At 39.7% G+C, this 12,091-nt stretch overlaps 1 protein-coding gene across 9 annotated transcripts in view; it reads right to left on the reverse strand.

The window, feature by feature from the left end:
• GREB1L (GREB1 like retinoic acid receptor coactivator) overlaps positions 1–12,091 on the reverse strand; it is a 275,717-nt gene that overhangs the window by 39,116 nt on the left and 224,510 nt on the right. For all 9 annotated transcript variants that reach the window (XM_047697253.1, XM_047697252.1, XM_047697250.1 and 6 more), the window contains one exon: positions 11,118–11,310. In XM_047697253.1, the coding sequence (XP_047553209.1) occupies positions 11,118–11,310 (193 nt within the window). The remainder of the gene's footprint in view (positions 1–11,117; positions 11,311–12,091) is intronic.

The following is a 12,091-nucleotide window of genomic DNA, read 5'->3' on the forward strand; positions in this document are numbered from 1 at the left end:
CCCAGGGTCCTGGGATTGAGTCCCACATCAGGCTCCTTGCTCGGCGGGGAGCCTGCTTCTCCCTCTGCCTCTGCCTGCCTCTCTGTCTGCCTGTGCTTGCTCTCTCTCCCTCTGTCCCTGACAAATAAATAAATAAAATCTTAAAAAAAAAATCGTCAAAACTCATAGAAGCAGAGAGTAGAAGAGTAGTTGCCAGGGGTGGGGGTTGGGGGGTGGGGGGAATGGGAGTGGGGAAAGTGTGGGGGGAGGGAATAGGAAGAGGTTGGTAAAGGGTACAAACTGTCTACTGTAAGATGAATAAGGTCTGAAGATCTAATGTATAATATGTTGGCTATAGTTGTGAACACTATAATATATAATTGACATTTGCTATGAAAGTAAAAATGGAATGTCCTCACCAAAAATATATATATATAATACACACACACACACACACACACACACACACATATATATAAAATAAATGAGATGATGGGTGTGTCAATTAACTAGAAGGGAGGAGTCCTTTCAAATCATCACAATGTACACTTTAAATATCTTACAATTTTATAACAACAAAAAAAGAATGAGATCTTGGAAGCAAAATAAGAGAGAGGGACAGGCAAATCAAGAAACAGACTATAGAGAACAAACTGATGGTTACTGGAGAAGAGGTGGGTGGAGGGATGGGGGGAAATAGGTGATGGGGATTAAGGAATGCACTAGTGGTGATGAGGACAGGGTGATTTATGAAAGTGTTAAATCACTATATTGTATACCCGAAACTAATATAACACTGTATGTTCACTAACTGGAATGAAAATAAAAACTTAAAAAAAAAACCAACCAAGAAAATAATGAGTTTTTGCCATTTGCAACCACATAGATGGAACTAGAGGATATAAGGCTGAGATAAGTCACACAGAGAAAGACAAATGCCATATGATTCCACTTACATGTGGGATCTAAAAAAAAAAAAAACAAAATAAATGAACAAAGAAACAAAGAGAAACAAAAAGCAGACTGTTAACTATAGAGAGCAAAAATAAACACATCAAGTAAGCAAGCAAACTGGTGGTTGCCAGAGGGGAGGGGGATGGAAAGATGGATGAAGTAGATAAAAGGGATTAAGAGGTACAAACTTCCAGTTACAAAATACATAAGTCACAGGGATGAAAAAGCACAATATAGGGAATATACTCAATAATCTTGTAATAATGTTGTTTGGTAACAGATGGTGACTACACTTATCACGGTGAACAGTGAGTAATGAATAGAATTGTTGAATCATTACATTATACATCTGAAACTAACATAACACCATATGTTAATTATACTTCAATTAAAAATACACACAAAATAACTATTGAAATATCTTTAATTTTATGTCAATTATACCTCAATAAGGCTGAAAAAATTTTGGTTCATTATATAGCCTGATACTAACTCTACAGTTATCTCTGGGGCAGAAACTAAAATTTCTTTTCCCTTCAAATGAATTAATATGTGGTTAATGTTGAGATTTTATTTGTTTGTTCTGTTTTGTTTTTTTAGAGAGGGAGGGCAGGAGGGGCAGAGGGAGAGAGAATCTTAAGCAGACTCCAAACCCAGAATGGAGCCAGACCTGGGGCTTGATCTCACAACACTGGGATCATGACCTGAGTTGAAATCAAGAGTCAGATGCTTAACTGACTGAGCCACCAACGCATCCATGTTGACATGCTTTCTTAAGGCAGATGGTAACTACACAGATGGTTTGTCCTCTTTTGCTTTGTTCAGGCATCTTCTGAGAAATAACGTTTTTAGGCTGGTATAATCACTAGTCAGACTTTTCCCTCATAAAGCAGCTCTCTATACTGATACTTCTCTACAGAACTCTCTGGAGGTCAACAAACTAAAAAACTCTTATTATAAAAAAACTTTTCTGACATCATCTAATGATGGTAATTCAGAAAATCTTATTTTTTTACAAAAAAAATTATTTAAAAATGGAATCTATACCTTTCTGCCTTCCTAAGCAGAATTCACTGTATTTATTCTCCTTCTTGATGACTCAGACATCACTACGAAATGAATAACTATTTTGGGATATGACACAAAGTTTCCCTCAGAGGATCCTGAGTTGTGTGACAAGCTGTCCTTAAACTTAAATAGCCCCAGAATATTAAGTAAGCTTTTTGAGTTCATGTATCTGGTTTTTTTTTTTTTCAAGCTTTCTTTCTTCTTTTCTACATTAATTTTTCCCAGTCTCCTACCTGTCACGTGTCCTGCATGTGTTAGTCTTACTTTTATTTGTAATTATGTATTGACATTTTCCTTTAAACACTCTCCAACTCATTTCATAAAGGTAATACAGTAGCTTCAATAAAGTAAGCAATCAGAGGAAGAAGAAGCAAGGGTAAGAGATGTAAGATTGGGCCAGGCATGGAGCTTGTGCTCTCAAAAATGCACACAAGAAGTTTTTGTACATTTTGTTTCTGAGCTTTTTTAGTAACTCAGAAAAACAGATAAGCAACTGTGTGGTTTATAAGGTCCATAAGACAGAAAATAAGGCACTGTTTAATTGCCACTTTTAGTTTTTCTGTGGCCCCCCGGACCAGTTATTCCTCGTTGTTGGAACAGGATCTTATTTGAGAATAAATGCGCCAAAGGACCAGAGTATGTCCTTGTAAACAGTGAAGCTTTAGAGCATACATTGAATGGCATCTGTTTTGAAGGCCTGGAAGCCTTTTTTTATTTGCTCCCTCCCTTCTGGATAATTGTGTCAAATAAGTCATTTCAGGATGAAAAAAAAAGCCATTCATTAGAGTTTCCGTCCTTATCTGGACTGCTGGCACAGAGTCAGTGGAAAATGACTTCTCTTTTGTGCTGTCTTCACTTTCCTTCTCATGCTTGGTCCTGCTTCTTTGGGAAAATATAAAATCCTACTCCAGGCCTGTTATTTTTCCCTGATACAGCATTTTAATTCACTGGGCAGGATGCATCCACCTGTCCTCAATTTAATTTCTCTTTCTTAGCAAAGTTATGGCGGAGGGGGTTATTAAACAGATAACCTGTAACGAACTGGAGCCAGTATTTTCTTTATTAATCGATAAAGACTTTATAGATTAAGAACGAGATATACTAAAAATAAGAATTAGACGTGAATAGTTTCCCCAATCTGTTAGGTCTGCATTAAACTGTAACTGCAGTCTTCTAAGTATTATAAACTTTGTAATAGATGTCAGTGGGACCCCCTTTAAAATACATTTTACAGGGGCACCTGGGTGGCTCAGTGGGTTAAAGCCTCTGCCTTTGGCTCAGGTCATGATCCCAGGGTCCTGGGATCAAGTCCCACATCAGGCATTCTGCTCAGTGGGGAGCCTGCTTCCTCCTTGCTCTCTGTCTGCCTCTCTGTCCACTTGTGATCTCTGCCTGCCAAATAAATAAATAAAATCTTTTTAAAAAATGCATTTTACAGGGGTGCCTGGGTGGCTCAGTTATTGGGTGTCTGCCTTTGGCTCGGTCATGATCCCGGGGTCCTGGGATCAAGTCCCACATCAGGATCCCTGCTTGGTGGGGTGGGGACCTGCTTCTCCCTCTTCTTCTGCTTGCGTTCCCTCTCTCACTGTGTCTCTCTCTGTCAAATAAATGAATAAAATCTTTTTTTTTTTAAGATTTTATTTATTTATTTGAGAGAGAATGAGTGAGAGAGAGCATAAGAGAGGAGAAGGTCAGAGGGAGAAACGGACTCCCCAAGGAGCTGGGAGCCCGATGCGGGACTCGATCCTGGAAGTCCGGGATCATGATCTGAGCCGAAGGCAGTCGCTCAACCAACTGAGCCATCCAGGCCCCCAAATGAATAAAATCTTTTAAAGAATAAAAAAATAAAATGTGTTTTACAAAGCTCTGAATGATGTTACTTGAAAGAAACAGGGCATTCCAAGAATCACAAATCGTACTGAATCCTTTGGTCTTTTGGGAAAATGTCCCTTCTCCCACAAAAACAAAAAAATAAAAAAACTCCTCCTCCCAAAGTCCTACCCTCCCAGTTCCCCCTCACCCACAGCTCTCCCTGCCCTCTCCCTGCTGTCCTTGCTTCTCACCAGCCAAATGCTCGGCTCCCTTGAAGGTCACCAAAGACGGCTGAGGCCAAATCCAGCGGCCTGTACCTGTCAGTCCTTGGCCACAGCCCTCTTGGCAGTTCTCTTCATTACCTTCCTCAACGATTTTATCCACACCAGCTGCTTCAGTGACCACTGAAATTCTTGACGAAATATTCCAAATCTGCATCAAAAATCCCCAGGAGAAACTCCAAATTTGCATTTACATCCGTGCACTCCTCAGCTTTAACTCATTCAAAGTCCACCTCCTTTGCCCTCCACAGATCACTCTTCCCCTTGAACTTGTTTCCAACTAAAGGCATCACCTCAAAGAGATCTCCGACTGTTCTCTCTTCCCCAATAAAAAAATCCTAGAAAATTCACCGTTTCTCTCATACTTTTTCTGGCTAGGACCATGATTTATGTATTTGTTAATCTGAATCTGAATTATCAGAAAAGCCAGATGACTGCTCTCCCCATGTTTAATCACTTTGACTTAACCTCTACCCTGAATGAACTGCTTTAAAAGGCAGCCTCTCAGTATCTCGTAGAGCTGAACATATGCATTCATTCCCACATAGACACCCAACAAAAATACATACCTGGGTCTAAAATTTACATTACTAGAATGTAAATAACACCAGTACTTGAAATAAATGAATGGGATGGATAAGTGAATTGTGGTGGTCACCCAATGTAATCTATATACGGCAATATGAATGTTTTATGACTCATGAAAAATAGAGAAAAATCTCACATGCTGAGCAAAAGCTACATACAAAAGAGTGCATACTGCATGATTCCATTTATATCAAGTTCAAACCTGGGCAAACCAAACCTATGGGGTAAGAGGCCAGAGGAGTGTCAGCCTTCTGTGGGAAGTGCCTGTTTTCCAGGCTAGTGGTAATGTTTTTTTTTCTTCATTTCGATGCTGGTTCTACAGGTGCTTTCAGTTTGTGAAAATTCATTAAGTTGCACATTTACCATGTTAGTATGAAAATGAAATATGTATAATCTGATAATATAATTGACTCTTGAACAACATCAAGTTTGAACTGCATGGGTCCAACTTACATAAGAGGCTTTTGGGGTTTGTTTTTGTTTGTTTTGTTTTGTTTTTTGCTTTTATTTCTTGCTTTTTTTCTGCAAAAAGCTTTATTGTTTTCATTTGGTGCAGGGTTTGGGAGAGGGCTCTAGGTGGTTAAAAAGTTGCCTAGTGGCTGCAGGAAGAGGCTCAGACAGAAGCCCGGACACCCAGGGGGATGCCCATGGGCCCCTCAAGGGGCCAACTTCTTGATGAGTTTCACCTCCTCATCTAGGAAGTGGTTCTCCAGGAAGCCACAGAGTTGGGAGTTTGTGTGGGCAGAACCCAGAGCAGGCAGATCCAGAAGGCCCTGGTTCAGATTCTTCTCTAGGACCATGGATTTACACTCATCTTGAGAGGGCTTCTGCATGGCCTGAAGAGTGAATGGCTGCTGGGCTGATCTTGTATCTTCAATAGAACCTCGGCCCTCTAGAGCCACTTGGCTGAGGTTGGAACAGAAGCCCAGGGAGAGACAGGCATTGGAGCCCTGTGTATGCATGTTGACCAGGCAGGTGAGGGTAGCCTCCACCTTATTGGAGTCATCTGGACAAATCCAGGAGCTTGTGGTTGATTGGCAATAAGGACCTAAGCTCAAAAACTAGTGATGTCTAGTCCTGGAGCCAGAGGATGGCTGAAAAGATAGTTCTGAAGTTACAACTGGAAAAGAGGTTGGAGGGTGGTTGGAAGCTTGGAGAAGAGATATCCCTGGGTCTGTTCCATCCAAACACTGTTGAAGCAAGAGACAGATCTGCAGAACCATCAGTCGCTCTGCCTCTGTATAGATTTTTTTACAGTCCAGTACTTTAAATGTATTTTCTTTTTCTTATGATTTCCCTAACCCTTTCTTTTCTCTAGCTTACTTTATTGTAAGAACACAGTATATAATTATATAATATACAAAATAGATGGTAATCAACTTTTTATGTTCTTGGCAAGGCTTCCAGCCAACAGTAGGCTATTAGATAAGTTTTGGGGGAGACAACGTTATATGCAACTGTGCAGGCGTGGGTGCTTCTGACCCCTGTGTTGTTCAAGGCTCAACTATGTTTTTAATAATTCTATGCCCTTTTGAAAAGATTGTTAATGCCTGTGTAATAAGTGTAAACTTTGCCAGCCTGGAACTTTAAGCCTCTATCTATATATTTCCAGGTTTCTTTTCATCCCCTTAGTGTTCTCTGAAAAATCTCTGTTTCCTCTTCTGTGGTCCGCTGCCAGGAGTACCTGAACGCAGTCCTTCTGCTCTTGCAATGCCCATCCACAGTGCTCTCTCCATGTTGCCTTTCCTAGTGCTCTCAGATGGGTGGGACTTCTCTCTCCTTTCAACCCCCAGAGCATTTTGATTTTTTAAAATTTTCTTATTCTACTCGTTGTTTTGTTTTTACTAATAAAAACTACACATTCAAGGTGCACAACTTGATTTTTTAAAAAATTGAGAAGCAATTGACATGTAACATTGCATTAGTTTTCCAGGTGTATAGCATAAGAATTCTATTTATGTATAGGGCTATCTTGGAGATTTGACGGTTTGGTTCCAGACCACCACAATAAAGCTGGTGGTCAATAAAATGAATTGTTTGGTTTCCCAGTACATGCAAAAGTTATGTTTACACTATATTGTAGTCTATTAGGTGTACAGTAGCATTATGTTAAAAAATCAATGTGCATATCTTAAATTAAAAGATGCCTTATTGCTTAAAAATTCTAATCATCTTAATTTTTAGCAAATCATAATCTTTTTGTGGGTCGAGGGTCTTGTCTTGATGTTGATGGCGGCTGACTGATCAGGGTGGTTGTTGAAGGTGGGGTGGCTGTGGATATTTCTTAAAACAAGACAATAGTGAAGTTTCCCACATCAATGGACTCTTCTCTTCATGAATGATTTCTCTGTGGCGTGTGATACTGTTTGATAGCATTTTACCCACAGAACTTCTTTCAAAATTATAGTCAATCCTCTCAAACTCTGCCACTGTTTTCCCAACTAAGTTCATGTAATACTCTAAATCCTTTGTTTTCATTTCAACAATCTCCACAGCACCAGGAGTAGATTCCATCTCAAGAAACTATTTTCTGTGCTCATCCACAAGAAGCAGCTCCTCATCCATTCAAGCTTTATCATGGGCTTGCAACAATTCAGTCACATCCTCATGCTCCACTTCTAATTCTAGTTCTCTTGCTATTCCCACCACACCTGCAGGGACTTCCTCCACTGAAGTCTTGAATCCTTCAAAGTCATCCATGACTTTGGAATCAACTTCTTCCCAACTCCTGCTAATATTGATATTTTGACCTCTCCCTATGAATCATGAATGTCTCAATCACCTAGAATGGTGAATTCTTTCCAGAAGGTTTTCAACTAACTTTGTCCAGGTCCATCAGAGGAACCACTATCTATTGCTACTATAGCTTTACAAAATGTATTTTCTTAAATCATAGGACTTGAAAATTGAAGTTACTCCTTGACCCATGGACTGCAGAATGGATGCTGTGTTAGCAGGCATGGAAACCACGTTCAGCTCATTGTGCATCTCTATCAGAGCTCTTGGGTGACCAAGTGCATTGTCAATGAGCTGTGCTATTTAGTTCACATTCTTACATGGATGTGGCATTATGCTGCAATGCTAAATCTACTAACGTGTTTACGATAGTAACATCAAAGGTCAATGATCATAGATCACCGTAATAAATATAATAATGAAAAAGTTTGAAATATTGTGAGAATTACCAGAATGTAACACAGAGATGTGAAATGAGCAAATGCTGTTGGAAAAATGGTGCCAACAGACTTGCTTGATGCAAGGTTGCCACAAATCTTCAATCTGTAAAAAATGAAATATCTGCGAAGTGCAGTAAAGCAAAACATAATAAAATGAGGTATGCCTTCATATATGTTGTAAAATGATCGTCAGAGTAAGTCTCTCAGCCCATATATTGTAATTTTTTTTCTGGTGATGTGAACTTGTAAGATCTACTCTTGTAGTCACTTTCAAATATGCCATACAATATTAACTGTATCTCCAGGACTTACTTATTTTATAACTGGAAGTTTGTACCTTTTGACCCCGTTCACCCTTTCACCTATCCCACTCCTGCCTCTGGTAACCACCAAACTATTTTCTCTATGTATATCTTATTCTACTTTTGTAACAGTGACCTTAATATGTACTTTGCTTTCTCCCTTAAGCAGTTAGTTCTCTCTGTGTGTTCTTGGAAAGGTCTAACACGAGCCCACAAGTGCTCAGTATTTTTTGAATTGAATTACTCTGCTTTTCTCAATTTTTCCTTTTTGAAGACATTGACCTCAAGATAACAAAAGGAGGCTAATAGTTAGGAGTTTCTTCCCTAATGTGTAAGTATGTTGTTAGGTTCAAAGTTTATATCTTTCTTCTATGCTGATCTCAATTTCATAGTGATGATTTTTTAAAAACCTTAATTAGAGTATAATAACTCTCTATCCCTCTATTATTTTAATTAAATCCTAGGTATCAATCTTTGATTCATAAATGCTTCACTAGATGCCTCTCAAATAAGAACCCCTTAAAAAATAACCATAGTACCATTATTGTGCCTTAAAAAGCAACCATAATTATAGCAATGACTTCTTTTTTAAAAGTTTTATTTATTTATTTTAGAAAGAGAGAGGGAGACAGAGTGAGCAGGAGTGGGGGGAGGGGTAGAGGGAGAAGGAAGGAGAATCTCAAGGAGACTCCATGCTGAGTGTGGAGCCTGATATGGGGCTCCCTCTCACGACCCTGATATCATGACCTGAGAATCAAGAGTTGGATGCTCAACTGACTGAGCCATCCAGACACAGAAGAATGACTCTTAAGGAAAGTTATTTTTAGCCTATTTCCCTATTATTTTATGTCAGGAGAAGGGAAAGCGCCGAAGCTATGAGTTCTTCCTATCACTGGTGTGATCCCTTCTGGAAAAGATGACACCAACAAGGTTAATTAGGATAGTTCTCTTCTCCCCTCCCCAACAATATATTAAAACTTAACATTTAATAGGAAAACTGTTGGCTTAAAAAACAATTTTTCCCTTCAAAAGTTTTATTGGCAATCCTGTTCCATGTCAGGGCAACTACTTGGGTAGTCTACAGGTGTACCCGACACTTGAGAGGTAAAAGAACTGAGCTAGCCTCTTACTCTCACCTGGAATTTGACATCCAACTGATGAAGATGGCATAGAGAAGATACTAACAAAGTGAGAGCTCAAAGCAATTTCTATGTGATAGTGAACACACTTGAATTCTCACAAGGGAGGCATGGTTGATGCCACCATGATTCAGTCACCTGAGCTTGCCTGACTACAAAGGACAAACCAATACTCAAAAATAAGAGCTACAAGTCAGGGAAAACTTACCTACTTCATAACAGAATGAAATGCACTGGGTTGATAAATGAGTAAATGTTATTCTTTTTTTTTTTTTTTTAAGATTTTATTTATTTATTTGTGTGTGAGAGAGAACAGCAGGGGGAGCAGCAGGCAGAGGGAGAGGGAGAAGCAGGCTCCCCACTGGGCAGGGAATCCCCATGTGGAGTTCCATCCCAGGGCCCTGAGAACATGATGCTTAACCAACTGAGCCACCCAGGTGCCCCTAAATGTTATTCTTGCATCTGGCATCTTTTACTTAAACACGTTTATTTAAAAATACCCATAATGTTCAATATTTTTAAACAAAGAATCCATTGCTTAATGGCTAATCTTCATCATTTTTTATGAAGCACTTCTTTCTTTTTTTTTTTTTAAGATTTTATTTATTTATTTGACAGAGAGAGATCACAAGTAGACGGAGAGGGAGGCAGAGAGAGAGAGGGAAGCAGGCACCCTGCTGAGCAGAGAGCCCGATGTGGGACTCGATCCCAGGACCCTGAGATCATGACCTGAGCCGAAGGCAGCGGCTTAATCCACTGAGCCACCCAGGCGCCCAAAACACTTATTTCTTTTCTTTGATAATATATTTATCATGCACTATATAGGTCACAGAAAATATCTCCCATGTGTTAGGGATTGAAGCCAGAAAAACATACAGTCTTGAATATGTACAACTTTGAGATGGCTGCTCTAAAAACATTAAGTGTGACTACTGAGTAATTTAAAATAACAGTATCATAATCCTGTTTCAACCATAAGACTAAGAACTGATTACAAGAAAAAATCCAGGGGCACCTGAATGGCTCAATGGGTTAAGCCTTTGCCTTGGGCCCAGGTCATGATCTCAGGGTCCTGGGATCGAGCCCCGCATCGAGCCCTGCATCGGGCTCTCTGCTCAGCAGGGAGCCTGCTTCCTGCCCCCTCTCTGCCTGCTGCGCTGCCTACTTGTGATCTCTCTCTCTATGTCAAATAAATAAACAAAATCTTTTTAAAAAATCCAGTTGCTGGGGAACATACGTAATTTACAGTCACAGATCAGTAAGACTGAAACATGACAGAAGAGCTATTCAAAAGGACAACAAAATTTCCAAATTTCAGATTGAAATTCATCATTTATTTTATTATTTTTTTACATATTTTATTTATTTATTTGAGAGAGAGAGACAGAAATGGTGAGAGAGAGAGAGAAAAAAAAAGAGAGAGAGCATGAGCAGGGAGGAAGCTCGATCCCAGGACCCTGGGATCACAACCTGAGCCAAAGGCAGATGCTCAACTGACTGAGCCACCAAGGTGCCCCTGAAATTATTGGTGGCTGTATAAGACAGTATCACATTTTGGGGGTGGAACTATATAGGATGGATAATTCTGTATCTGCATGATAACCTAAAAAAATAACATAATCAGATTGATATAGGACACTAATCACTAGTCTTTAGACTTATAATAATTGTAATTATATGGAACTTTTAGGAGATAAATGTTAGATTTTTGAAGTCTCATGTTATTTTACAGAACCATGACAATATTTTATTACAAGATTCTACTCCCTGGGGGACTGAGAACATGGCTGTGCCTCAGAGAGCAGAAGAGAGACTCACCATGCTGTCCAGCTGTATCCAGTGAACTTCATTGCTGGAGCTGATTCGAGACTGTTGGGTCTGTAGTGTGTACGGGAAGGAGCTAACCTGGAGCACCAGCAGATTGAAAGCTTCCAGGACTTCTCTGCAGTTAATGACTCTATCAGCCAATCCATGACTGGGTTCGCCATGTGACAAAGAACCCGAAATGACACTGGAGAAATATTGAAAGTCATGTTAATACCTCCTAATTGAAGGGACTAGATACAGAAGCAGACATCAAAGTGGAGCTAATGTTTTCATTTTTGTTTTTTCTAGTTCTTTTTAACTGGGAGCAGGATTAGAGGCAACCAACATTTAATTCAAAAGAGCAATAATGACACTCCTTCTTACCACTTTCAGACAGATCTTAGATATTTTTTCCCTGTTTCAGTCTGCCTCTATTATACCTCAAAGTGTAACTCAGTTCTATGGCCAAGGATACATAAATCTATAGCTAAGATGGATCACTTTGGTCTGAAAGCTCATCTGAACGAGGCTTCTCCATCAAATCAGGATGCTCATAACGGAAATGACTGGTACCCCAGAGAAGCCCCCAAACTTCAAGGGATCCCCTCTGTGTTAACATCACTCTCTTTCCTCCCTTGAGCATGTTAGACTATGTGGAGGCTACAGAGGGACCACTTAACCCCTTCCTCCCCATGACCAAAATTTTTATATCTGACTCATTTTCAGTTCTGTTCAGTTTGGATGTACTAGGTTGTTATGTAGCCTCAAAACCACATTTTTTTTTGTCAAAGAAATAATCTCAGTGCCCTGGGGAATTAAATATAGAGTGATCCAATATACATCCTCAGAGTTATTACCCCAAACTTTCAAAGATGAGGTACATCAGGTGACAGCTATTTTTGCTCATAGAGGACTAGGAGAAACTGAACAGCATCTGGGCAACCTTCCTCCCTCCCTCCCTCCCTCCCTTCCTTCCTTTTTCTTTT

Source organism: Lutra lutra, chromosome 12 (assembly GCF_902655055.1).
Source record: "Lutra lutra chromosome 12, mLutLut1.2, whole genome shotgun sequence".
Taxonomy (NCBI): Eukaryota; Metazoa; Chordata; class Mammalia; order Carnivora; family Mustelidae; genus Lutra; species Lutra lutra.